The following is a 24920-nucleotide window of genomic DNA, read 5'->3' as shown; positions in this document are numbered from 1 at the left end:
TGCCATCCACAATGGGAGTTACCCTAATCCAGTAGCTTTCAATATATTCCAGGGAAATGCCACCTGTCTCAGACTACAGTGGATGCATCACATGTAGCACAGCGGACCCGTATCAAAATTTGCCATTTGAAGGAATTTGCAACCTGAACTTGATAACAGATCATCCCATTCCTGAGAGTTCTCTGTAACCATGCAAAATAACTGATGGGGGGAGTGAATTGTGAGTCACAGCTCTAGCCTTTGCTCCAGCTGGCCGCCATGTTGCTTTTGCTGCACAACCCACTGGGGGAAAAAAAGTTATGGGGCGGGACACTCGCGTGAGCGCTTTGTTATTTGAAGTTCTGTTCTCTACCCTACTCTATCCGCCAGCCTATCTGCAAACCATCCCTACATCACTGGGCATGGACGTCTTTTGTTCCCCAAGGGCAATAAACAGCTTGTTCCACCTATTTCTTTTATTGTCAGATGCAGTTATTAGACTGTAATGCAGTGCTTGCCCTATCCCACCAGTTCAGGATTATACACAAGAGCACAGGGTGGCTTCACCACATGAACACAAACGTGTTTTCCAAAGCTGCAAACATTCTAGTCTCTAAACAGTTCAATAAATAAACAAGACACTGCATTGAGTCAATTCATTTATCTTGCAAACTTTGTTGTTTTACATATTGCACAAGGAGCCTAAAAATACAGATCTCAAGGCTTTGTGATATAAAGTAAACTGTTAAGTGCCTCTGTTATGGGACCTGTACATAATCCGTCCATATTGAAGGACTAACTGAGAATTGAAAAGTTCGGGAGACAAGATGATCCAATTTCTTCAATAACCACTGTAATATCACGAGCAAAATGTGACCTTGAAAATATCACAGGCTGACGCCAATCTTTCAAATTCCTACTTGTAAAATCCAGGCAAAATCAACATTAAAAGAAATCTTCGGTTGATATTTCCCAAAAAACATGTGTAATCCAATTGCCGGCGAGGCATATCAAGAAGGAAAAAAAAGTAATCCACAAGGAAAGTATTATTCCATGAAAATTGGTGTCTTCAGCTTGACATCAGGAAGAACGTGTAAACATTTAGGTCTCATTGCCTGTCTCCGGCCCTACAATTCCAACCTAGCCCCCTTCATCACTGGCCGCCTGTCAAGTCCATCTTGCCAACCAAACCCTTAAGTGCCCATGTTACAAAGGACATACAACAGGCATCAAAATAAGTATGCATTCAAATATAAACATAACATACTCATAGCCCATGCTACTTATAATATACTGCAGGTGACACATATTATGTCAGTTTCTACTCTGTACAAAAAGGTAAGTTTTGGATATACAAAGAGATATAGCTATGTACTGGCAACAGCATCAGCACAAGGGGTTTGGCGTTGGGCCCAGGTAATGAGGAGACATCAGCCATCATGATGTGGTTGGATGAGCTGCAGCTGACTGGAAAGGAGACTTTGTCTTCTTACCTAACATTAAAAAAAATGAGGGCTTAAAAACGCATAAGCAACACGGCCATGAATATCATAGCACAGCATGCATCTAAAATGCACACCATGCTTGATAGGTAGGGCCATTCATATAGCCCAAATGAGTTACTTATGGTTTATTACGACACAGAATACAGCTAAAATATGTGCAGGAATGCAACGTAAAAAGATCAGTAGATTATTATAGTAATCTTACATAAAGTAATTAGCTTTTATGCGTCAATGTCTAAATGCAACTGCTGCTAATTGAAGGCCCATAAGGGATGTCAATGTTTCCTAGGGAGTTTTAATTCGGCTCAACATAGTAGCTTTACCGCAATTAGAGGCACAGTGGAATTCTACCTTTTGTGCATTAGCATAGCTTGCCATCACACTTCACCTTCACACAAAATGTGACATATACCCAGGCCATGGCTTCTGCCAACTTTGTTGCAAGCCATTGGCCTACACACCGGATGAATTATTCCTCCCTGGTAACATGATGGTTTGTGCCATATTCAGCCACAATGTTAAGCAAGGGAGCGCTATTTCCAAAATTTCCACTCTTTTTGGCCTTCATTCCTTTCAAACAATGTCATTATCTTGCTTGAAGACAGTGTGAAGGCAATCAACTATTTTCCTTTATCCAGATCATTGTAATGGATCAGTTTTTAATATCTTAAGTTAATATGGCTCTATAATCAGTGATTAAAAGACACTGACAGATATTGGAGAGACAACTATTACCGAAAGGTGAGTCTTACATGACAAGAACATGTTATTTCCTCATAAACTGGTCGCATCTCTAGGTTACACGTGTTGGTAAATAACAATTTTTAAATCAAAGTATTATTCCTTTTTCCATAGAAGTTTTGAATGCAATCGAGTAAGGAGTTTTATGTGTTCACTATCTTAGTTTGTGTGGTGTTTTTGATCGTGATGTCCATAATGTGGTGATGGCCATACAGCTAAAGGAAAAATGGTCTAGCATGCCTCATTTTCGGACTCAACCGAACACAAACAAATGACAAAGGAGATGCACCAGCCAAACAGATCAAATGACAATCCAATACTGCAACCAGTAAGGATATCACTGACACACCAAACACTCAGTTCACAGTGCTAATATCCAGCATTAGACTCTACTGACAAATCACAGTTTATTGGTCTGGGGACCCCTCCCCTGGGGACTCCTTTACTTCCAATCTCCAAGGAGCGTAACCAGCAGTGAAATTACACTTAAACTGGTACATTAAACTTTCTGAAGTAAAGCAAACACATCTTTCTTGTAAACAATGGGTTTAAATGCAATTATTTACTCAGTTCCAAAGAAGACATCTATGTTATTTAATACTGGCGCCATCAGTGGAGCCATTGGGTGTATTCAACAGTGCATCTAACCATCCGCCTCTGTCTGTCATCGTATAAAACCCGCCCCGAGCAGGATAAACGATTGTGATTGGTTCCTGGGTTTTTGGTGATTCAGATATGGGCTTGAATGGGATGGTGGCCAGACGGATCTGCAGAGCAAATTCAAATCTGCTCACAGATTCATCTGGATTCACCCAATTATATAGCATATCCAGATATGAATACAGAATGAATCGTTTTACAGAGTGTAACACTGGTTCAGCTATCACACCAAGTTATCTATCCCTGCCCCAAAGTAATTGTACAAATTGACTGTACATTCACCTAATATTAAGAAGAACATACTGCAGTGGCCATTAATTTTGCAACACCACAGCCATGTAATTGGTGAGTATATTGCACTGATATACTCAAAGTTACAGAGGCTGCAACAAGCCAACAGAGAGATCATAGAAAGAGAGAGGATGTGAGTATTCCAGGAAAAGGACTGTGTCCTTACCGGTGGCTGGTGGCATGACGTTCTGCGGTTGCTGCTGCTGTTGTGGTGGGGGTAAAGGCATGGGGCTGGCAGGGGCCTGATTCATCTGCAAAAGGGCCTTACGGGGATCTTGCCAGGTGGTGGTCTGATCCAAATGGCTACAAATAAACAAAGAAAGGCGTTGAAAGTCAAACAAATGGCATGCTAAAAGATCAGGAAAGGCCATTCAGTAAAGAGTCACATTCATTGCACACGATATTGGATTAATGTGAAACCCTGTAAATTCATAATTTATTAAACATCATTATATCTTTACTATGGGAGCCACAGCGCTAATTTCAAACACATGGGGCTGTTTATTTTGCCCAGACAGGGTCAGCAAATGGGGGGTTTACTGCTGACACCTCACAGGAGGTAAGTCTAAATGCCGGATCTGCTTATACTTAATATAAAATCTTTCCTGTTTTGAATACGCAATTTAATTGAGTCTGGCTGTTTGGGACTTGACACAGATCAATGCAACAGTGTTTGGTGCTGATACAGGCTTTTTTTTTTTTACAGACCTTGGTTTCAATGCAGTTTTAATTCTTCTTTAGAGTCATTTCCAAATATACTACTAGAAACAAACTAGAGCAGCTAGGAATCTTTTGAGAAACTTCTAGCTTGAAGTATAGATCATTATTTTGCACCTCGATCATTTACCTTCCTCATTTTGCCTCTGTGTTATTTTAGTAAAAGAGACACCACGTCATCACTGCAGTTTTTTAAGCAAGTAAAGTGGTTTAGCCTATTGTTTCTTTGAATGCCTTTGTTTGTGTAAATTGTAAACAAGTAAAAATAAATAATGATAGTATATGTAAATGTTAATGTTTACCTATATGTCTATGCTTATGGTTCTTAGCAGACGCTTCCGTCAAAAGTGACTTACAAACATTAAGCTACATTAACATTAAAATTAACCGTTTAAAGTTAAATAGCCTAAATAGTAATAATAATAAACAAATACCAATATTAGTAATAGACTAAATTAAGTTTAACAGAATAAAAACAATAATATTTAAGAATTAATTAGTTATATATATAATGTAAACATATAAGTCTTTAAAAAAGTCTATAAATCCCAAACCTATCGCTAGAAAGAAGAGAAGTAGGTAAATCATTCCACGACGGATCACAGAAGAAAAGAATCTTGACTGTGACCTTGTTTGATGGAAGGTCGACATAGCAGACACTCAATATATTAGTATTATTACACTGAATATATTATATTATATGATCAGTATACTAATATCATCTTTATCTTACAATAGCCATTGGAAATTAAATTCTACATGCTGCCAAATTGATAAACAAATATGTCCTGAATAAAGAAAAAACTCTCCTTAAACTGCCATTTTAAATGCACTTTATTATAATAAACACTCTATTAGTGTGTGTCTGTCCCAGGTCTTTTCTCAGGGGGAACAGTCCTGGACACATTTGTGAGCATTCTGACGGCATGTCTAATTACTACTTTGTGGCTGTGTGTGGCTTGGGATGGGGTGGGGTGGGGGGGGCATACAGGAAAGCCCCCCTCCCCCTGTGACCAGCCCCCCTATTCAGGGGGGTCAGGGTGGGGGCTCAACATAGGGGGTCCCTTTTCCTGGAAGCACTATGGACGCTGTGAAGTGTCAGGGTCTTTAACAATCTGGCGCCACATTTACAAAGCTTTCACCTGCTTGACAAAGGCCTAGACTGAGCAACAACCCACAAGCCCTACTGCTGCTTTATTTAGAGCTCAGAGCCTTCGCTGCAGACGTGTCTGGCCCCTGGCCACTGTTTTGCATTTCAGGCCTGGATTTCAGAAAAAATAAAACCTTTTCACATTACTATAAAGTAAACTCCCAAGAGAGGGAACAGATAATAATAGCACATAAACCCTAGCAGTATGTCAGCATGCGGTCAACGCAAAAATGGCAAAGAGACTTGAGTTTCCCTGAGAGATTCAGTTGAAGTGTTTATTCATGATTTGCAAGAAGTGACACTTGTGAATCACTTTCCAACTAGGATGGGCCTATTGCTCTCCCAGTGGTGAGTAAGACTGAGGAAGACAAGAAACTAAAAGAGAGAGAATGGGAGCCTGAGACCTGAGTCAGCATATCTGCCTCCCCTCCCCCATTTAAGCCACCCATTTTCAAACCCCCCTCTTGTTTGTGCTTTTACTGATCAAAGGACTAAATCCAGCCCTTCTCCTCCTTTCCATAAACCCTCTGCACCTCCCACAGCCAAGCAGCCGCCCCACCCCCAACCATATCACTCTCTCACACACACACACACACACACACACACATATACACACACACACTGGCCCAGGAAAAACAGCTCCATCCCAGGCTGACTCTCTCACCAGAGAGGCCCCCTTCAACAGGGTCAGGAGGAGGAGGAGGGAAGGAGAGGGAGGAAGGGTTAATGAACAAAAAAACGAGAGAAGAAAAGAAAGAAAAAGGCATGGGGAGGGGGGGGGGGGGCAACAGCAACTACGGAAGCAGTCGCTCAGAACTCCATTGGTTGACTGTATTGCAGTGGTCGTGTTACTATCCAAGAGCCCCGCCCCCTCCTCCTGCTGTTGGAAACTATGACACTCAATGAAAAGAAGGGAAGAGAGGGGCACTGAAGGAAGCGCAGGGAGAAAGAGCCACACTTTCCTATTTGGTTGCATATTATTGTTTGCTAGAAATCTTTTTTTTTTTGTGGGGGAGGGGGGTGGGGGTGTAGACTTCTGACAAGTCTGTGTGCTTTTTGCTCAGCCGTTAAGCAACCACAGAGATCAGAGATTCAACTGAGATTTTAATCAGGGAAGTCTGTGGAGACCAGCTCCAGGTAACTCCTCCCATCATACAGGTTTGCGTCTTCTGGTAGTTTACCCTGAGAAACACTTACCTGGAAAATGAGAATACACTTCAAGAGCAGAATAGATTACTGTACCCCATAAATCCCAGCTGTGTGTCAGCATGCTATGATGGCAAAACTGGGAGAGAAATTTGAGTTTCTGTGAGAAGTTCAATTGAAGTGTTCATGGTGTCTAATTACAGAATTCCATCCACTAACTGAAGAGATCCACATTTGACACAAACTCAACTGTCAAACCAAAAACTACCAGACTGGTTTGGCTATAACAAGATGATTAAATCCATCAGAGGAGGAGGACACTCTAAAACCAATCAAAACAGTGCTTCTGTGAAAAGTCAGAAAGGAGAAGAAAACTTGTGTCTATAGAATATCCTTCTGGAACATAACACACTTTTTTTCAGCAAAATTACCTTGACTTGACATGGTGCTACTGATCAAATTGGGTGCTGAGTGTATGGTTTCAACTCCTAGTCTATCTGACAGCTCGGTAACAAGCTAGTCTGGCAGCTCTGCCATGAGCTAGTTATGGTACTAAGTAACATGCCAAATGCAGCCAAACTTAAACAAAATTTAGTTTAATGGTAGCTATTGCAGTAGACATACTTCTAGCCTGTCTATAAAACCAGCAGATCAGATAGCTTTTAATCCAAACTGTCATAATATTATCACAATAAGTGCCTTTACCAAACCATAAACCTCAACTGTCAACTGAAAATTCCATCAAAACATTCATCCACTGATTGCTGCGTTTGAAAACTATTCAACATGTTTTTGTTCTTGAGCTATTAAGCTTTATAACTCTGTTCTCAATACTAAACACTAAAGCTTGACAAAATTATAGAAACCTAGTAACTCTGTTCTCAATACTAAACACTAAAGCTTGACAAAATTATAGAAACCTAGTAACTCTGTTCTTATTTTGCTTGAGAAATAAAACAAAATATTATGGCCCTGAAGCTTGTACATCATGAGAAGTTCCTTGGAGATACGAAAACAAAAATATTCGCCTTTCCTCACTAACAATCATGTTCTTCCCATTTTCCTTCACCAGGACAAAAGCAAACCGATAACACTAAGAACATACAATTATTTTTCGGACGACAAAGCCTTTCCTTTCCGAACATGTTTTATGTAGGCCTACATACTCCTGATAAATATGAAGTGAAAGGGAGATTGGTGCACCTGAAGGTAGGAAATTAATTGCTTTCAAGTCAAAATCACTCTTCTATCTTAAATGTTACTTGAGGCAACAGCCAACTGTGCATTTTGAATTCAGCGTTACATCTCAAGGCAGAAAAAGCTTTTAAAGACCGATCAAGGATATCCTAAAGGATACAGACATTAATTGGAAAAGTTTATCTGGGTCCCCTTTAAACCTTTTAACATAATACTGTACATGCAATCATATGAGATTCCACTACAAAATAAACATTTTTCTTAGTTAACAGTTGTCTTTTTAGAGGTCACTGATTAACCATTTTAACCACCTTTATTTGCCACTTCTCCTCTCATGGGTGAAATCTCCATGCCACACAGCAAAAAAACATCAACTTGAAACAGCCAAATGACCAAGTATGACCCATATGACCATGGCCAGGAGTGCGTAACGATCACTGTGGAGAATAGTTTGATACGTTTTTAGTCATGTAACATTCAGCGAATAAGTCAGTCTTTCTGAGGCAATTCAGTTACAACTCACACAGAAGTTGAAGACACATTTCTCCAAAGTGGTTTATTTATTTCTAGAAACTCAAATGACTTTGGTTGCAATCTGGTTAAAAGAAACACCACACAGCAGCATGCATGTGTTTGTGTTTGTGTGTCTCTGTTAGTACACAAATGTGTTTACTGGGCCTCCAGTGTTAGTGGATCACCTGGGTGTAACATGAGCTATCACCAAACTCACAAGATGGCTGGCTCCTGCTCCCTTAGCAAAGGCCCTGTTTATAAATAGGAGGCTCTTTAAAGCCCTTCTGCTGGGGTTACTCTCAGTCCAGACTAAGCGTCTGCAGCACTCCAATCTAAAGCAGACAGAGGATGTCCCCATGACCACACCGAATGGAAAAATACACTCAACAACCGAGGATTTATGCACTTCTGACCCTGCCGCGACCCCAAAAACAACAAACTTTTGAACAAGTCACCATGAAATGACGAAAAAACAGGAAACATTGCTGCATCCAGAATTATGAGCTTGTTCATATCGTAAGAGGACATCTTGGCCTACATCTAACCCTCTGTGAAATCTCTCTGTAGCATCATGGAGAAGCTCAAACAACAGTGTTAACAAAGCAAATCCTGCAGCAATACCATTCTGCAGTGAAGTGCAATCAACCAAATACTGCTTGTACTTGGTGGATTGCTCTACACAAATAAAACTCTTTCTTTTCTTACTTCCATACACATAGTCTAAGGAAGCATTAAAGCACTGAGATTAAGGTGAATACCCTCAATCTGTAAACTGATAGTTGCTATAGAAAATCTAATCAATACTTTGTTTTTGTTAATTCATTGTTTTGTTTCTTTTTCAGGAAATTAAACTTTATTTTTCACCATAGAATGGCATTAGCATTTTCACAAGTAGACATCAACTAGTCTCCAAATCACGCAATCTCTCCACAAAACGTTGGCATAACAGGCAGATGTTCCCCAGATGTTCGCTTTTAAAACATCTGGTTTTGAAAGCTCTCTTTTATCTATATTTAAGTGTAATCACCAATGTCTAAAATCAGCTGCTCACAGGTTTGACTTTTCTATGAAGCTGTGTCAAAACAGCCATGGAACAATCAACAGACGAATAACCTTATTTATTCTACATAAAACATGTCCAGGGCAACTGTTTTCAGATGATCATTCAACTGGGGGATGTGCATGTATAAAGTCTATAAAGACAGAACTCAACCCAACCACCAACACTACGTTCAGAACTGTCGTCACATGTAGAGACAGAGAGAGAGAGAGATACAAAAAGAAACCCAATTCACATTTTAAAAGATGCATCTTCAGTGTATCTCATAAATCTTCCTCCTCCCAGCCCTCTAATTACAGGCCATACATCCCAACCTCAGCCTCCAGAAGGGACTTCTCCACCAGTTCACTTGAGATCGACTGCAGTCCGGGGCAGTGTTACTCTTTCTCTTTCACTAACTCACCCACTCTTTCACGCTCATCCCACTGGCAGATGAGGTTACCAGATCTGCCTGGACTATGTGCGCTCACTCCTACAGTGGGCCTTTGTTCCCCCCTGAAACCCGATCCCAGGGAGCCCACAACAGACACAGAGCCCAGCACCACACACCGAGGGGAAGCCAGACAAGGCCAGCCAGAGGGAGGCCTTCACTGTTTATTGAGACCAGACAGCAACCTGGCCATGTGTATTCCAACCACACTCGGGACAACTTAAGCCCATTCTCTGAACAAGATTACCCATGCTCATGTCTCTTTTCAAAAAGGTCACGAAATGTAGAGTGGTTTGTATTACAAGCTCGATTATTTCTGACAGTTTTTAGATGCTTTACATATGAGGAAATAAACACATAAAACTACACTCCGGGATGATGCACACACACACACTGGACTGAAAAGGTGCATCCAGCAATACAATTATAATCTCAGCATTTCTGTATGCTTACTACAAAGTAACAAGGAGTGAAAAAGTAATGGCTGTTAGAACTTATGCTGGAACAATAACACTATTGACGTTTGATTATCACCATAAGAATGCCAGACCCCAGTCAAGAAGTTAGATATCCAGTGAATCAATTGTGTACCATTTGCAAGCTAACTTAGCGGCTAGCTTGCTCAACCTCACTTGATAAGATGCAGAGAAGACTGCTGTCACTTCAGAGATGCCACTGATATGGAAACTGAGAGCATACTGCTTTAATTAAATGACCTCAGATTTACGGTGTGAATATTCATAAGATGTAATATCTGTGTTTCTGTAGAAGACTCTGCTACATTCCAGGAGGAGGGGCATGCTGCTGGTAAATGATGAGGCCATATTTCTTGCTAGTCTTGACTCTTGACAGTATTTTAATTTCAAGAGTCAGCATAGATCAAATCAATGCTCATGGTTTCCACGACTCCACAACATTCCATGACTGTGTAATATGTGCAGCACCATAGTCTACTCATGTCCAATGTGGAATAGTCTGTGCTACTTACTTTCTGTGCTAGTGTTGAGTCTACACTACCCTTTTGAATGGAAGTGTAGGTCTATCCACTTTTTATCACAGACAATCCTGTTAAGGTAGGACTATTCATAATGGAGATGCAATAACTTCCTGTTGCTGTTGGAGTTTGAGTTGAGTGACAGACTCCAATCGGTTAAAGTATCATGTAGCTAAATGACGCAAATGCTCATGACTTTGACAACAATTGTCATGATCTATGACTTTCTCTAAACCACTTGATGTTCTAGTTACTACATCCACTGTAGGAAAGTACAACTAAAATGTGCAAGCATAATAAATGTGAAAATCCATAAAAAGGTCAACATTTGGTTCATTGGCTCTACGCTGACCAAATAACAACTTTTAGTTTTTCCAGCATCAGATTAATCACATATTTAGTTGTTATGCCAGGATCCAGTCACAGAAATATGAAGGTTAATGTCTCTAAATAGTTCAGTGCACTTCTGTAATGCTGCTGCAATTACCATCAGTGGACAAATGGAAATAGCCAAAGAATAAACAAACCAACTCACTTCAGAAAGTATCTCTGTCCCGAAGCGGTCTTTGCCATCTCCCAGCCAGGGGGCAGGGGCATGTCGTCTGGGATCTCATATGAGGACTGGCGGAGATGTTGTGGGGACGCCCCTGCTGGGGGCATGCCCATAGTGCCAGGAGTCACTGTGCCCAGCTGGAGGGAGGCTGGGGAGGAGTGTGCCCGGACGTGCTGTGGGGTTAGAGTACCCGCTGTCCCGGCATCAGTACTCGCCTGCACGCACACACCAAGAAGGGGAAGAGTGAGAAGGAAGTCATTAAAGTTAAGGGTTAACCAAGAGACCAAAGGCTTAACCACAGATCCAAGACACAGCAGTGGACAGATAGCCTATTTGCCTTTAAAGATGCTATCTTAACTTTGGGATGATCATCTTTATTGTTGTTGACATGCACTGAACAGCTAGGCCTCTGTGCAAAAATGTTTATGCCTTTCCATGCATTAGGCTTGCATGGGCCTACTGGACATATTAGTTTACAGAATTCAGCAGTGTAGTCTGTTTACTATCTAATCTATTTAAACCAGCCTATTATCACTATCAGCAATAAGCCATAGTGATGCAATTTCAGAAGAGTTTCCTTGCAAACCAGTAACAACAGCCACAAGAACAGCAATAATAATAATAATAATAATAATAATATTAATAACAAACAAAAACAACAACAACAACATCTTTACGACCAAAGTTTTCAGGTTGATTAGCCTATTTAACCAAGGATTCTTGTGGTTATTAGGCTAGCGGGGTGGTCTTACTTGTCTGGAGTGAGACTTGGGCTCTGGAGGCTTGAAGAAGGAGTCCGGCAGTTTCCTCATCCTCATGGGAACAGAGGGGGGTACAATCGCATTTTTCGGGTTCATTACGGCGTTGAAAAGAGCCTCCAAATCAGTCTCGGAATCACCCCGAACATGGACGATTTGGTGGCCGACAGGGGGATTGTGCTGGCTCGGATCCATAGTTCCAAAGAGTGTAAAAAAGTTTTGTAACGGAAAATGTTGCTAGGCTAACCTGTATAAAAATATATATATTAATATACTTTGTCCTTAAACGAAAAATATCAATCCACGATGTTGGATAGCACAGCAGCCGATTGTCAAAAGAAACCTTTTTAAAAAGGCAATTCAATAGTTTAACTGCTCATTCGACAGGTCTACCCTTTTACCGTCCGTGTTAACCTAGTTAAATAAATCCTGCGAAGTACAGGCTACTTTATTCGGCTATTACGAAAGGACGCAGCCAACTCATAAATGTAGTTACGCGCATAACTACATACTCTTGTAACTTCACTAAAACGCAAAAATTACAATAACTCAATATTAACTGAGTTATCAAAAACGATGCTTAAGTATCCGTTTCCAAAACTTAAAGACTCCGTAGCCGCGAATGCGAAATCACAGCAGTCCCAGTTCGGGATTTTTTTTACGCCCCAAGTTGGTACTAAACTTTGGGCAGGACATTAAACTTTGAGTCATGTGATCTGAGTCACAGCGAATGAGGCGTGGTCTCGTTCTGCTTGCAGCCAGGTCCCCATTTTACAAGAACTGTGTGAAGCTGTGTGACTCAGGATGCATGAAAGAACACAACGTTCAAGTGATGCATATATTTTACGCAAACTATGCCTATTTTTGTATAAACATTGTGGTTGTTTGAGTCATCGTTCTATAGATGAAAAATTACTTTTTTTCCCTGTTTTCTATATCAAGTGTCAGCATGCCTGCAGCCAATTAAGTTACAATATGGTGTAGGCTTATAGGCCCTATTATTTTATTTTTTTATTTTTATTGTGTTTTGGTGGATTAATTCCAAACTACTTTTGAGAACATTGGCATATCCATATTCATATTTACATTGTAATTCCAGAATTTGTCCAATGTCTTAGCCTAATATCCCATGTTTATCTCTTGGCTGTCATTAAACAAAACCAACAGAACTGCTCTTTAACAGATTTCCTCATCATGAATGAAGTAATAAATTGTTTTTCTTTCTTGGCTGTGTCATACTAAAGTAGTTCCATGCAGCTCCCAATATTGTTATGCTAATGCCTCCCTTCCATTGAGATATCGTTTGATCAAGACACAACCCCATGTGGACACAGAGACTCTGCAGCTTTCCCATACTTTGAGTGACTGAAAGACTATTAATCGCCCTCTCGAATGGTAGAGGCATAAAGAATAGATCTCAGAGGTCAGATCTTGCTCTATATTGAACTAAATTGAAATAAAACTTGGTGAACATGAAACTGTATGCATAATGATGCTACAGTGTAAATGTTACCAAACAGCTCATGTCTAGTCTGTTGAGGATTTTTGTGATTGGCTACATGATGAAAAGATTTGTTGTATTTAAAGGGTAAACAATGATGGATGACATCACTTTTGTTTATGTTTCTTTGCAGATGCTTTTGTCCAAAGCAACTTACATTTGAACCCAAAGACCAACCGAAACACACCACAAAGGTAGCTCACTCCTCCCTTCAGTGCCACCCAAGAAACTCCACACAGTGTTTTGTTATTGTTTGGGGGACAGGCTGCCCCCACTTTGTTTCCAGTTCACCGAGCCAGGGCTGTGTAAGAAGACTGTTTTTTTTTACAGTGTTCTCAGAGAATGGAGAGCTGATCGTGAGGAGATATTCTCGCGGTGGTAGAGAAAGTATTAGAGCCCATGTGTTAGAAATCACTTAGCATGGTTTACCCTGCCTTCAATGAAAAGAGGGATAAAGTAGGTTATGCTCTTTCATTCCCACCATGTTCAGTTATAGTATTTTAACCTCGCACCCTTTTTCATTTTGCTCAACATTATATCCTTAGTCTGTGCTCTAGTGTGCATGCTCAAATGAAACAACTTTTTTTATTTTGCTTAAAGGAGAACATTGATTACAATCCATTAAGGTGCATGGGGCAATTTTTTGAGCAACGTTGCTGGTCAACCACCAGTTCCATGTTTTCTGATTTGAAGGTCATAAAACTGTGCCTACTGATGATTAAAGTAGCCTACTTTAAATGTTGGTCAAGATCAAGAACATGCAAAAGCCTACTTAAGAACATTTTCCAGCAATATTGCTCAAAAAGTTGCCTTGTGTCATCAGCTTTATACTTTTTGTTGAGTTCAGCCAAATTGTCTTAATGCTCCTCTGTCCATCCAGAGCATGTTCTTGCACCTTGTTGACAATAAAAGAAGTGGCTCTGATCAATTACAGTCAATAAAAGACTTTGCTTCAGGAGCATGGAAAGGAGGGATTCATTTAGGCTGCTGAGTTCAAATAGCTAATCTTTCTCCAGAATCAAGGACCTTTAACTTTGTTTTGTTAGAGGTACCTGACTTGACCAGACCTGATATATCAGTGCCAAGGAGGCCAAAAGCCGTGAGTGGTACTGTCAGACAGTTCCCTGCACACTAACCCACTGGCCTGCAAATTAGGACTAAATCCAGTAAAAAGGGAAAACCTTCTAGACCCTATTAAAAGACTATTGAAAGTGAATCTACTGTCTCTAATTTCTACCCCTCAAATGAATATAGCATATTCCACTATATCCTTCAGAACTCAATAGCCTCAAATACATTTGCACAAATTAAAATGACGTGAGAGAAAAGTAATTTGAACTTTGACTTGCCAACTCTACGGTGCATTACGTTTCAAAACAGACATGGTAAGTGTGTCATGGTTATATTTTAATATTTCACCATAAATAATTTAGCCTACTGTTGCAAAAAAAAAAACACAATCTCAATGTATCTTATTTGAGACAAAGAAACCAATGACATGAACTTTAGTGCCGCCTTGTGGTGAGAGCATTTCTGTCAATAAACTGGCTGAAAAAGTTTGCCCAGATAATGATCTCACTTCCTGTTTAACTATAGAGGCACCTAGAGGTTTCACTCGAGAAGGTTTCACTTGAAAACTTTCCAAGTTCCACTAATGTCATCCTTGTAGCACATTATAATTGAATACTTGAGATGTGTTTTGATATTTGAAAAAAAAAAAAAAATGACAAGGAAGTGTCATAAGGAATTAGATTCTATCTCACATGACTTCACACAAACAAAAGCTGCAGATGGTTCATTCTTGCAATAGCAGTTATCCAAATATCCATGATACTGCTTGGCTATATGTCTACTGGCTCACACTTGAAGGGATCTAGTTTTAAGCATGCAATGGGAAAACCTGATTCAAATTCAGCGCTGAAATCAGGCATGGTTCGTAACAAATTACTCAAAAAACCTTTACTTCCATCTGATGATTTCAATAGACATCAGTGGCTTTCTTGCATTTTCTCATCACTTTCCAAAATAAAATCTATAGGCACTACACTACATTCAACATACTCTTTCCATAACAAACTTAATGATTACAAAATATCATACAAAAACATAAATTAAATCAACAGCTAAACATGGACATATCCATCAAAAATTAAAGGAAAATATATAAATGAGAAATGACATTTTGGGATCACTAATCCTTAAACCGGTTTTGCAGGTCAGATCATAAAGATTTCATCACTTCAAAGCAGGTAAACCAATACCAGATTCTTTAGTGGTACTTACGTTTCCTCCACCACTTTTAACAAGTCAAGACAAGCTGACCAGAGGCAAAGACCCCACTAATAACCTCTGCAAGAAACCTTCAATTGTCTATGTTGCAAATAATCTCATTCTAATTTAAGCAGTTAGACAATATGAGATGCTCAAAAATTTAATTGGGTTTTCAGAACTCTAAACAAATTGCTGAAGCAAAAGTTACTGAAAAAAAAACAAAGTTACTTGCTTCGCAGCAGTGCCCCTTAGCACCTTATTCTAAATGGATCCTACGGCCTCTCGGGGCTTATTGCTTAAAGTGTTACGCACAAGAAATAATTCTATATCAGGATTCAACATTCTACTTATAACCTTAATTTAAGATTTAGCAAACAAGAACTGGTTTGGGGTTTGACAACCTATACAAACCTGCCTTACAGGATGAGAAGCTGAGGCTGTAGGAAGGCAGTTGTATACGATGAAGTAAACTCTTACAAGGTGAGATTACAATCTTACAATGTAGCAGTAAGTCATCATCACTTTGACTTCTTGACCTTGATCATCCAGTGGAGTGAGTCTATCAATGACAGATTTATTTCCACTCCCAACAGTCATACTGAAGCCATTTGCAGGAACACAGAAAAACATTCACACATCTCAGTAGCTGTGCTGTTCAGAAGTTTTAGAAAGAAGAAATTTTAATTATGATATATTAAATAACAGTATAAAAAATATAACTTCATTGTACTCATTGAAAATTGCAACAAAATTGCCACTGAACTTTTTTACGATACATGAAACAAATTTCAAAATGAATTTAGTGTTATTTCTAAAAATAAATAATTTAATAAATATATGTAAAATAATCTGTTTAATTATCATGCAAAACACACACAGACATACATACAGTACATAAAGTGCTTGAGGCCTGAACCATTGTAAGGACTGCCGAATCCCAGTATCAGTAGCATTTGTTCGTTGGGGATCAATGGGCATTGGATGCTGTACTGAGCCTTCTCTGGCCAGAGTTTGTTCTCTCTCCCTGCTTTACAGATACAGTTTGCTAAAATGGAGAGTACAATGTCTTAGCATGGACAGATCAACCAGAGAATTTTAGGGAAATTAAAATGTGCAGTCATACTTACATGTGTGGCTTCAGTGTGAAAAAGTCTTTTAACTGACGGGTTGCCTCCAACCACATCTGTAAGCAAGAGAGCCACAATACTTAACAGACCTTTGGGAATGCTATACTTCAGTTATATAAACAACAAGAGCACATTAATATACACCATATTGATTGCATCTCACTATTTACTCCCAATATTATACAAAGTGATTGCCGAGATGTAGTTGTTCCATTGTAATCAGTGCTATGGTTATAAATAAAGGTGACTGTTTGCTATGGTATACATGATGATCCCTAAGAAGCTGCCATGGGGTTGGTTTGCATGGAGATGTTAGTGCCTATGGTGTATAAAGTTGTATTAATGAATTGCTGTGGTGTTTATGGATGGTTGCTATGGGATACAAAGTAGTTGCTAGCATCTGTTCTGCAATTGTAGATAGAACAGTTGTTATGATCCCATTACATGATGCTTTTTTAATCTGTGTCAGATCTGTGCAACTGGTAGGACTTCATGCGGTGTAAGGACAGTAGAGTTACATTGAAGCCGTTGGTTGAGCCTGTCCAGAGACTGCTGGACTCTCTGCTCCTCCAAGGACAAGCCACTGAGACTCAGGATAGGAGCATACTGAGGTGGCCCCATCCTCTGGCTCGGCCCTGAAGACATGTGACATGGTCAGATTGTCAGTGTCCACCAATAGACCACAACCAGGACTGTTAAAATTTACATGGGAAAGGAACCATCAGAACAAGTTAACTCAGATTATTTAATAACAAGTGGTGACATTTAACCACGGTATCAGTACACTAACACTTTCACTAAGGTGGTGTTTAAATGACACCACCACTGTGAAAAAATGCCTTTGGCATACCTTGATCTTGAACTTTACTTGGCAAAGGTATCGTCATCAGAGTTGCCTGTGAAACACAATACATCATCAAAACAACAAGGCACAATGTAACTTCTAAATTCAGATAGGTACCTATTACGTTGTAATTGTACTACATTTATTTGCATCACTGATATTGCAATTGATATTGACAGACATTCTGAAGGTGCATAGAGTTAGAAAGAGCAGTTAATGTTACATCAACTAAGGAACGATGGGAAAGGAGACCAAAGATTCAAGATTCAATACTTAACTGCCATCATGATGACTCTTTAAGTGATCATATCAGACATTTTTGTTCATGTTTGAAACATAAAAAACCATACAACTGCAATGTGATGCCAAAGTGAACAATCTGATCGCTACGGCAACTGTGCCAAAGTAATTATGACAGAGTGGGGATAGATATCTATTGCAGTAGGCCTCGGGATCAGCAGTTTTATCCTGACAACGAACTATACTGGAAATTGAATAGCTCCACACTGTAATAATTTATTAATAACCTATTTAACCATTTACTACACCAACATCATGGAAAGGTCGTCTTTACCAAGTAGCTATATATGTTGAATGTTAGGCAACATCCATGATATATTTAGCTAAGATGTTAGCTTAATTAATTACATTTTTCAGTGGGAAGGTGACATGTTGCTATTGTTTCAATGAAAGGCATGTCAAGGATTCAATTATTCTTATTTGTCACATACATAGAGTTACTGTTGTAAACATGTAGTGAAATAGCATTTAGCTGCTCAACTTTCCTGTAGGTGTCTAATTATAAGAACAAAGGAAGAAAGATTTCGAAGGAATTTCATAAATACCTGGTTGGGTAAGCAGAGCTTCTTATTCCCTGAGCCAGGGATCTGGAGTGTGTGTTGTACCAACATCTGCTTTTTGCTCCCGTTACCCTCTGGCATGACCCGTCTCACAGGACGCCTGCCTGGTTCAGAATGGATGAGGGAGACTGGATAATGCACACTGAATGTTTGCAACATGATTTCCCCAGTCTACTCTATCCCCAGCCTGAAGCACACCACTCCACAGTGTTGTCCTATGTTCTGTACTGTACATAGACTTTAAAAGGTTCCGTACTATATTCTGTGCGCAGAACCCCACCTTATGTATGCATTTATTTGTCATTGTGATACTTCAAGGAATATTTACTGGGGTATTTTTTTCTATGGCCAAATTAATGTTGTGGTGTTGAGTCCTAATGTGATTTAATTTCCTTGTTTTTCCCCAGAGACCACAAATACCGGTATACACATACAGTACATACAGACTTAAACAAAGACTCAATAGACTTGATCTGACTAGACAGGACCTGTGTTCTCACCGACACACCCACTGGAATTAAGACAGCCACCTCCTATCCTATCCCTCATTACCCCTTGGTCCAGCATTAGAGATAGATACACGTCAAAGCACAGCACTACCCACCCTTTAACTGCTGCATCTGCACTTAGGGAAAGGGCGTGCCACCCCCTTGAGAACAGTTCTCCAATTTGCTCAGTATCCTACTTTAATGGCTTCCCCGATAATGTTTATAATTGTGGATTGTCTTCATTCATTGCTTTTATGAATTTTCCATTACCATTGTTTTAAGAGTGAAACAGAACAGAGAAAAGTCAGTACATTGCTTCGAACATAGACCTTACCATTGAAGGGGGAAAGATGACAGCCGCCCATTCCTGCAAGTGATCGGACATCTCCACTCATACAATCATCGTTGAGTTGGGCCAGGCTGGCACAATCTTGAAACACAGTTGTCCCCAAAATATTATAAGCAATTACCCGTAAAACAAACTAGTAAATACAAACTGAATCTCAATCTGTGTAAATGAAAATTAAATATATGTAAATGTAAAGATGTATATAAACATGCAGTACGGTTCCAAACTAAACTCTGTTAATTTCTCCTCAGAAAGCAACAAAAAACAAATATTGAACTTTTATTAAATTAAATAATTTCATTCATTAAAGCTGCAGTTGGCAAGATTGTTTTGACCATATTCACTGAAACCGACTCTATGCTCCGACAGAACAACATAAATCAGCCGGTTTTAGAAAAGAAAAAAAAACGCACTTCTACCTCCACCTAGAGCCTGTTATTTGTTTTGCAAAAATCCACAGCTCCCGGTTCTTCTGGTTCAAACAGTCTGGTGCGTACTGACGAGGACAAACTCAATGAGAGGGTGCTCGGTGGTAGTGGGGGAGGGGCATGAGAGTTGTAAACATTCAAAATTTTGGCTAAGTCCCCTCAACCTGTCAGACTTGCCAACTGCAGCTTTAATATAGTTGATTTCAAGGGCAGCATGGTACAAGTGGCCTTGAAGTTACCTTGGAAAATAATGTCATCTTTCTTACCATCTTTGGTGGACAAGGCACTTCTCACCCCACTCCAAAGCTGTGATATTTCATCATCTGTAGGTGTGCGGTTCAGACAAGTGCCATTTTCTCCACAAGCTGCCCCACACCTCCTAACATTGGCATGGTGGCCGTGTTGGCTGAAGGAAACTCTGCCCTTTGCCAAAGTCTCAGATGAGGAGCAACCATACGGGGGAGGGTATGGAGCAAACGTAGCACCTTCATCAGGCGGAGGGCCAGCATGGCCATCTGGGTTTGGCCTGTAGAGAGTCTTGTCCACGGGAAGGACCGACCTGCTATGCTTATGGTCATCAGCGTACGCAGCCTTTGACGAGCTGGCTGGCAGCCTTCGGTCAGACACCTCGGGCCTAGGAGGGGGGCAAGGCACCATCATCTTCCTTTGTTGCTTGATCATATGGCTGGCCTCAGTGGCTGACTGGGGTCTCAAGGTAGTGTCCTTCCTGACACGGGAGGAAGCGTGTCCAGTTCCGCCCCGCGCCGACCGTGCTCTCCTGGGAACTTTGGGGACACCCAAACACAAATAAGCTCTCTCTGTCTTCAGCCCCTCTTGAGGGGGGTGTTCCTGTGGTTTGCTGTCCTGTACGGCAACATCTGCCCATGCCTGTCTGGCAAACGGACATTGAGGGCCAGGCGAGTCCGTGGAAATGGTGTTCACTGCTTCAGCGTGAATACCAGCTGTTTGGTTCAACCCCTGCTGGTAGCCCACTTGTAGTCTACTTTTAGTCGATGTTGACTCGCTAGTGTAATTAACAGTTTTATCATGGTTTTCGGCATTAACTTCATCAAACCAACGCAGTTTCTTCTTTACCATTTTGCCGTTTTCTGGCTCCTTCGTTTTTCCTCTCATCAACTCCAAACTGTCTCTGAGAGACAAAGCCATGTGCTTTGTGATGATCAAATGGCCGGAGTTGTACAGATACTTGGTTTCTTCTGCCCCATATTTTGATCGTTTTTTAAGGATGCTTTTCATAAATCTGACGTCAGCGGCCACAGACAGAGGATATACAGTCACAGTTCGGGAAAGTCTTGCATTTGTTTCTTCTTCGTGCATGGTATCTGCTTGTGACTGTGGCTTATTTGACTGATGTGAGTTTACAATTTCATTTGTTTGGCTGTCTGGTCCTGACACTCTGTGAGAGATTGCATCTGTGACAGGAGTAGCATTATAGTGAAAGGTATCTCTTTGTTTACAGATGTTTGAAGATGTCTCTTCGACCTGTGTGGCGAACTGATTCTCAGACTGGTCTTCCTCTGGAATTTTCAGCTGCTCTGAGAGTGTTCTGCACTCCTGTTCCCAACATGTAAGCTCTGTGCACCGAGAACCTGGACAGGCTGACGTTTTGCCATGATGATTGCTAACCACAGCTTCTTTGTGTAGCTCAGCAGTTGTAATAGTTCTATTACAATTATGATGTGCGGCAGAGGCTGGATTATCCTCCGTTCTCATCTGAGCACCCAGACTATGGCGGGCAAATATGTCCTGTTCATGGGTGTCCTGGGATGGGTCTTTAAGGTTGTGGTGCACTATGGCTGATGTGAGGCTATGGAGACTCCCAATCTCTTCAGCAAACTCATCTCTCAAAAGAGAGTGCCCCTCAGAATAGTCAACTTTTGTTGAAGGTGGAAGAAAGAACTCAGAAAGGCATTTTTTTCCTTGGTGAGGGACAATAACCGATGATGGGCATAGTCCGTTGGGGTATGACTCTGGTAACTGTGGGCTGTCTTTCTCTGAGGTTGCCGGTGAAGATTGAAAACATCCTCTATACTTCGAGGGCTGCCTGTGTTTAAGCTCCTCTATCTCCAGACTGTCCTGACTGGATAGGCTCTCAGTTGGACTAGGCTGATCGGCATGTTCTTCCTAAAACAAATAAACAACATGTCAACTCTTCAAAATATATGTAGTTTGAACATTGTGTGAATACACTTCAAAAACTATGTTAAGACAACACACAACTAGCTGGAATGCTATGGGCTGCTTCTACAGACTACTGTTTTTTAAAAATCAAAAGCAGGTCAACGTCTGAAAGAATCACAGTTTGCTTTCCTGAATTTTCCTAAACATACAGACAGTAGAAAAACAACATAATATAACACTCTACACACATCACACACACTCTGCTCTTACCTTTTAGATTATATTCCTATATCTTTAAGGGGTTTATACATATCGGGGGTTAAGATGGATTAGCTATTGCATAATGCTGGTCTGCTATGATTATCTGGTTAACTACAACTGTATATTAGCAGTGTGGATGAATACAGGATCTTTTTTCAGGATCATACAGAATCTTTTTTTCTTAAAGATAACTCAAGGAGCATACCCAAGGGTGAGTGGCTTCCCCATCATTGAGCAAACCCTGGGCCTCCTGTAAGTCATTCAGAAAGAATTGCTGACTGGTTCTGTGGTTTCTCTGTCTCTCTTCCTGCTTAGTGTTGGTTTCTATGGCCAACGGCTCTCTCTGATGTCCAGCAGAATTGGAAAATGTGTGAGGCCTTGGGGTAGGGGTAAAATTTCTGTGGAGAAAAAAATAAATAAAATATATATATATAATATAATTTGCAAAAGTAATATTGACACTAACTTTCTAAATGTAACAATAACACAAACAGGAAAGGCATGTGTTGGGAAAACACTGCTGTAAATGACAACCATGATGCAACATAATAAAAAACAAAACCTGTGCCTTTATGCAAAAATATGTGGGAAAATTGTGCTAAAGGCACAATACCTTACCTGCCCGTGGAGGTGTTGCTACGTAAGGCAGAAGGTTTTGCATAAGTTCCACGGGCATTTATAAGACTGAGTGCTTCATCCATATTTATTGCCTTTCTCACAAATGCTGAAAATGTGATTGATTGTCAGTTTGTTGGTCCAGAAACGATCATAAAGATCAAGGTATGGGAAAACACTAACAATGTGAGCACAGGTTGATAGGACTGACCTGGCCTCCTCTGAGAAGGGCGTATGTGCGCCCTCTGGAAGCGCTCGGTAGCTTCCTGCATCCTCTGCTTGCGCAGCTGCAGGATGTTCTCCCTGATCCTCTGCTCCTGGACATCCCACTGTCTCCTGCGGTCCTCCAGAGCTCTGATGGAAACAAGGACAGACAGCTGTACAAACCCTCATGGTCTAAAGACCAATGTGAACACTGATATTAACACTCAGATTAACTGATGTATGGCCTTTCAACCAGGTAATGGCTTGTTGTTTATGGGTTTAGAATATTGCATTTTATCAGAAGCTATCTTGCGTGGTCTAAATGATAACACATTTACTGGAGAGAAAAAAATGCAACAAAAAAACAAAAAGTCAACTTACTTTCTGCGTCGGCTGGTCTCTGAAGAGAATTTATGTACACGGGCTCTGCAGGCCCTCTGCTCTTGCAGCAACATTTGCCGTTCATTTTCCAGAGCCCCATCATAATCCATCCCACCGTTTCTGATGTGTCAAGTCAAGGATGGTCAACAAATTGTGGTTCATTTGCAGACACAGGTATATTGCGGTCCTGATGCATGGCTATTACATCTGGCCTATGATGATAGAATAGATATTAAAACGAATGCAATACCAAAAAATGGCGATTTTGGTTTAAACCTAAAAACTTTTACAGAGACAGTTTTGTCACAGAATTATGACATGTTCACTATAATCTTAATTCACCCACAGGTAGACAACCACACGAAGGGGCGGAGGCCATGATTACCCACTGTAACAACGCCTTTTCAAACAGGACGATGACAGGTCAATGTATGAACTCAATGAAACTTGCAGTTTATAGTCTTTGTTGCCTGACGACAAACTGATCAAATAAATGTTTCTTGAAGGAGGAATGCATATCAAAGGCCTTTTTTTCGTTAGAAGCGTTTACTGCGAACATGAGCTAGCAGCAAGCCAAGTTGAATATTGTTGGGTATCAGCTGAAGCATACTCAGTCTGACAGCGTTGGACACGGTTATATTCATATCCTAAAGATCACCAGAGTAAAGGTAATCTAATGAATCATGCACAACAAACCGAAAAACATTTAAATTTACGATTGAGCTAATCATGAAGTTAGCTGCACAGAGGAGGCAACACTTAGCTTTCACGTCATGTTGTAAACCGGGGACGCTCTTCCTTAACCACAGATTTAAATGTAACGTTAGTATTCTGATTAATCGCAAAACTTACTTGCAGTACGTACATGTAGCCTAATTTTGGTACACACAGCACCAACAAGATAGCCTACCAAAGAATGTCCACGACAGTCTGCAAAGAATAGAACGTCCAGCCATGGAGAAAACAAATCGCTGTTACCATAGTTACCTTCCGGGGAGGTCAGTTAAATAGGCCACTTAAAGCCATGCACTGCGTAATGCATCAAGTCACATTGGATGAATGAAAGTAGCCTACCTTTACAATAAAGACATATGACTTATGCGTTTTTATATTATTTCCTAATCAGAAAACTTAAATGAAAACAGTACAAATAGGCTACCTGATCATCCAGTAGGCCCTACAAAAATTAGATGCAGCGACGGAACTTCTATTTAGACATCATTCATGCAAAGATTTTAAATAAAGTTCTTAAACTTTTAAATAAAGCTGGCCTACATGAATGATGTGTTTAGTGTTACATGTTAAGTCCACTGTACAACAATACTGACAAATGGAGTTAGCAAATCAAAAAGTAGAATATGTATTTTACAAATTTAATAAACTGGCTGGGTCAAGTTGTGATTTGCTTTCATGAAAACAGCTTTAAGTTTCAGATCTAGTGAATCTGATTTGATGAGTGTAAAGCATGCCACACAGATACATCTAGATACAAACTTACAAACTTACAACAAGATGTCAAATCATTAAAAATGTCTTTAATATATATATATATTTTCTCATAAAACAGTGAAAACATAATTTACAGTTTTAAAATATACACTCATTGTTTCAACATCCCAAGGGGAAATGGAGTCATCAGCACAACACACTGGAATTTCATACAGCAAAATAAATTGGAATTACAACCCAAACTTTTTTACAAAAAAAAAAAATATATATATATAAAAAGAAAGAAATCAAAACACTTTTAAAAAA

At 40.1% G+C, this 24920-nt stretch overlaps 2 protein-coding genes across 9 annotated transcripts in view; both read right to left on the bottom strand.

Annotated features, from left to right (window-relative positions):
* The window catches only part of yap1 (Yes1 associated transcriptional regulator), a 29113-nt gene extending 16740 nt beyond the window's left edge, over positions 1 to 12373 (bottom strand). Inside the window, exons 1-3 of one of the 2 annotated variants that reach the window (XM_042064756.1) lie at positions 11689 to 12373; positions 10919 to 11151; positions 3343 to 3479 (exon numbers count right to left, since the gene is read on the bottom strand). In XM_042064756.1, coding sequence (XP_041920690.1) covers positions 3343 to 3479; positions 10919 to 11151; positions 11689 to 11889 — 571 coding nt within the window. In that variant the 5' untranslated portion in view covers positions 11890 to 12373. The remainder of the gene's footprint in view (positions 1 to 3342; positions 3480 to 10918; positions 11152 to 11688) is intronic. The other variant, XM_042064755.1, reaches the window with a different exon arrangement.
* A 3509-nt stretch (positions 12374 to 15882) lies between these two features.
* On the bottom strand, positions 15883 to 24117 carry cep126 (centrosomal protein 126). 7 transcript variants are annotated; one of them, XR_006023158.1, is made up of 13 exons: positions 24018 to 24109; positions 23166 to 23377; positions 22792 to 22934; positions 22584 to 22689; positions 22171 to 22363; positions 19829 to 21707; positions 19120 to 19215; positions 18283 to 18401; positions 17444 to 17489; positions 17112 to 17228; positions 16594 to 16649; positions 16356 to 16511; positions 15883 to 16117 (listed from the first exon to the last, which is right to left on the bottom strand). XR_006023158.1 is itself a non-coding variant. In XM_042064680.1 (12 exons), exons 2-12 carry the CDS (start codon positions 23273 to 23275, stop codon positions 16434 to 16436), a joined length of 2943 nt encoding a protein of 980 aa, XP_041920614.1. In that variant the 5' UTR covers positions 23276 to 23285; positions 24018 to 24117; the 3' UTR covers positions 16301 to 16433. The 7 variants fall into 7 exon arrangements, 6 of the variants coding, with proteins under 6 accessions (XP_041920614.1, XP_041920612.1, XP_041920611.1 ...); XM_042064680.1 differs by lacking the exon at positions 15883 to 16117 and having other exon boundaries at positions 16301 to 16511; positions 23166 to 23285; positions 24018 to 24117; XM_042064678.1 differs by lacking the exon at positions 15883 to 16117 and having other exon boundaries at positions 16301 to 16511; positions 24076 to 24117.
* Between the last annotated feature and the right edge of the window lie 803 nt (positions 24118 to 24920).

The sequence above is a fragment of the Alosa sapidissima genome, chromosome 15, assembly GCF_018492685.1.
Source record: "Alosa sapidissima isolate fAloSap1 chromosome 15, fAloSap1.pri, whole genome shotgun sequence".
Classification (NCBI taxonomy): domain Eukaryota; kingdom Metazoa; phylum Chordata; class Actinopteri; order Clupeiformes; family Clupeidae; genus Alosa; species Alosa sapidissima.
This window is presented reverse-complemented; position numbering and strand designations above follow the sequence as displayed.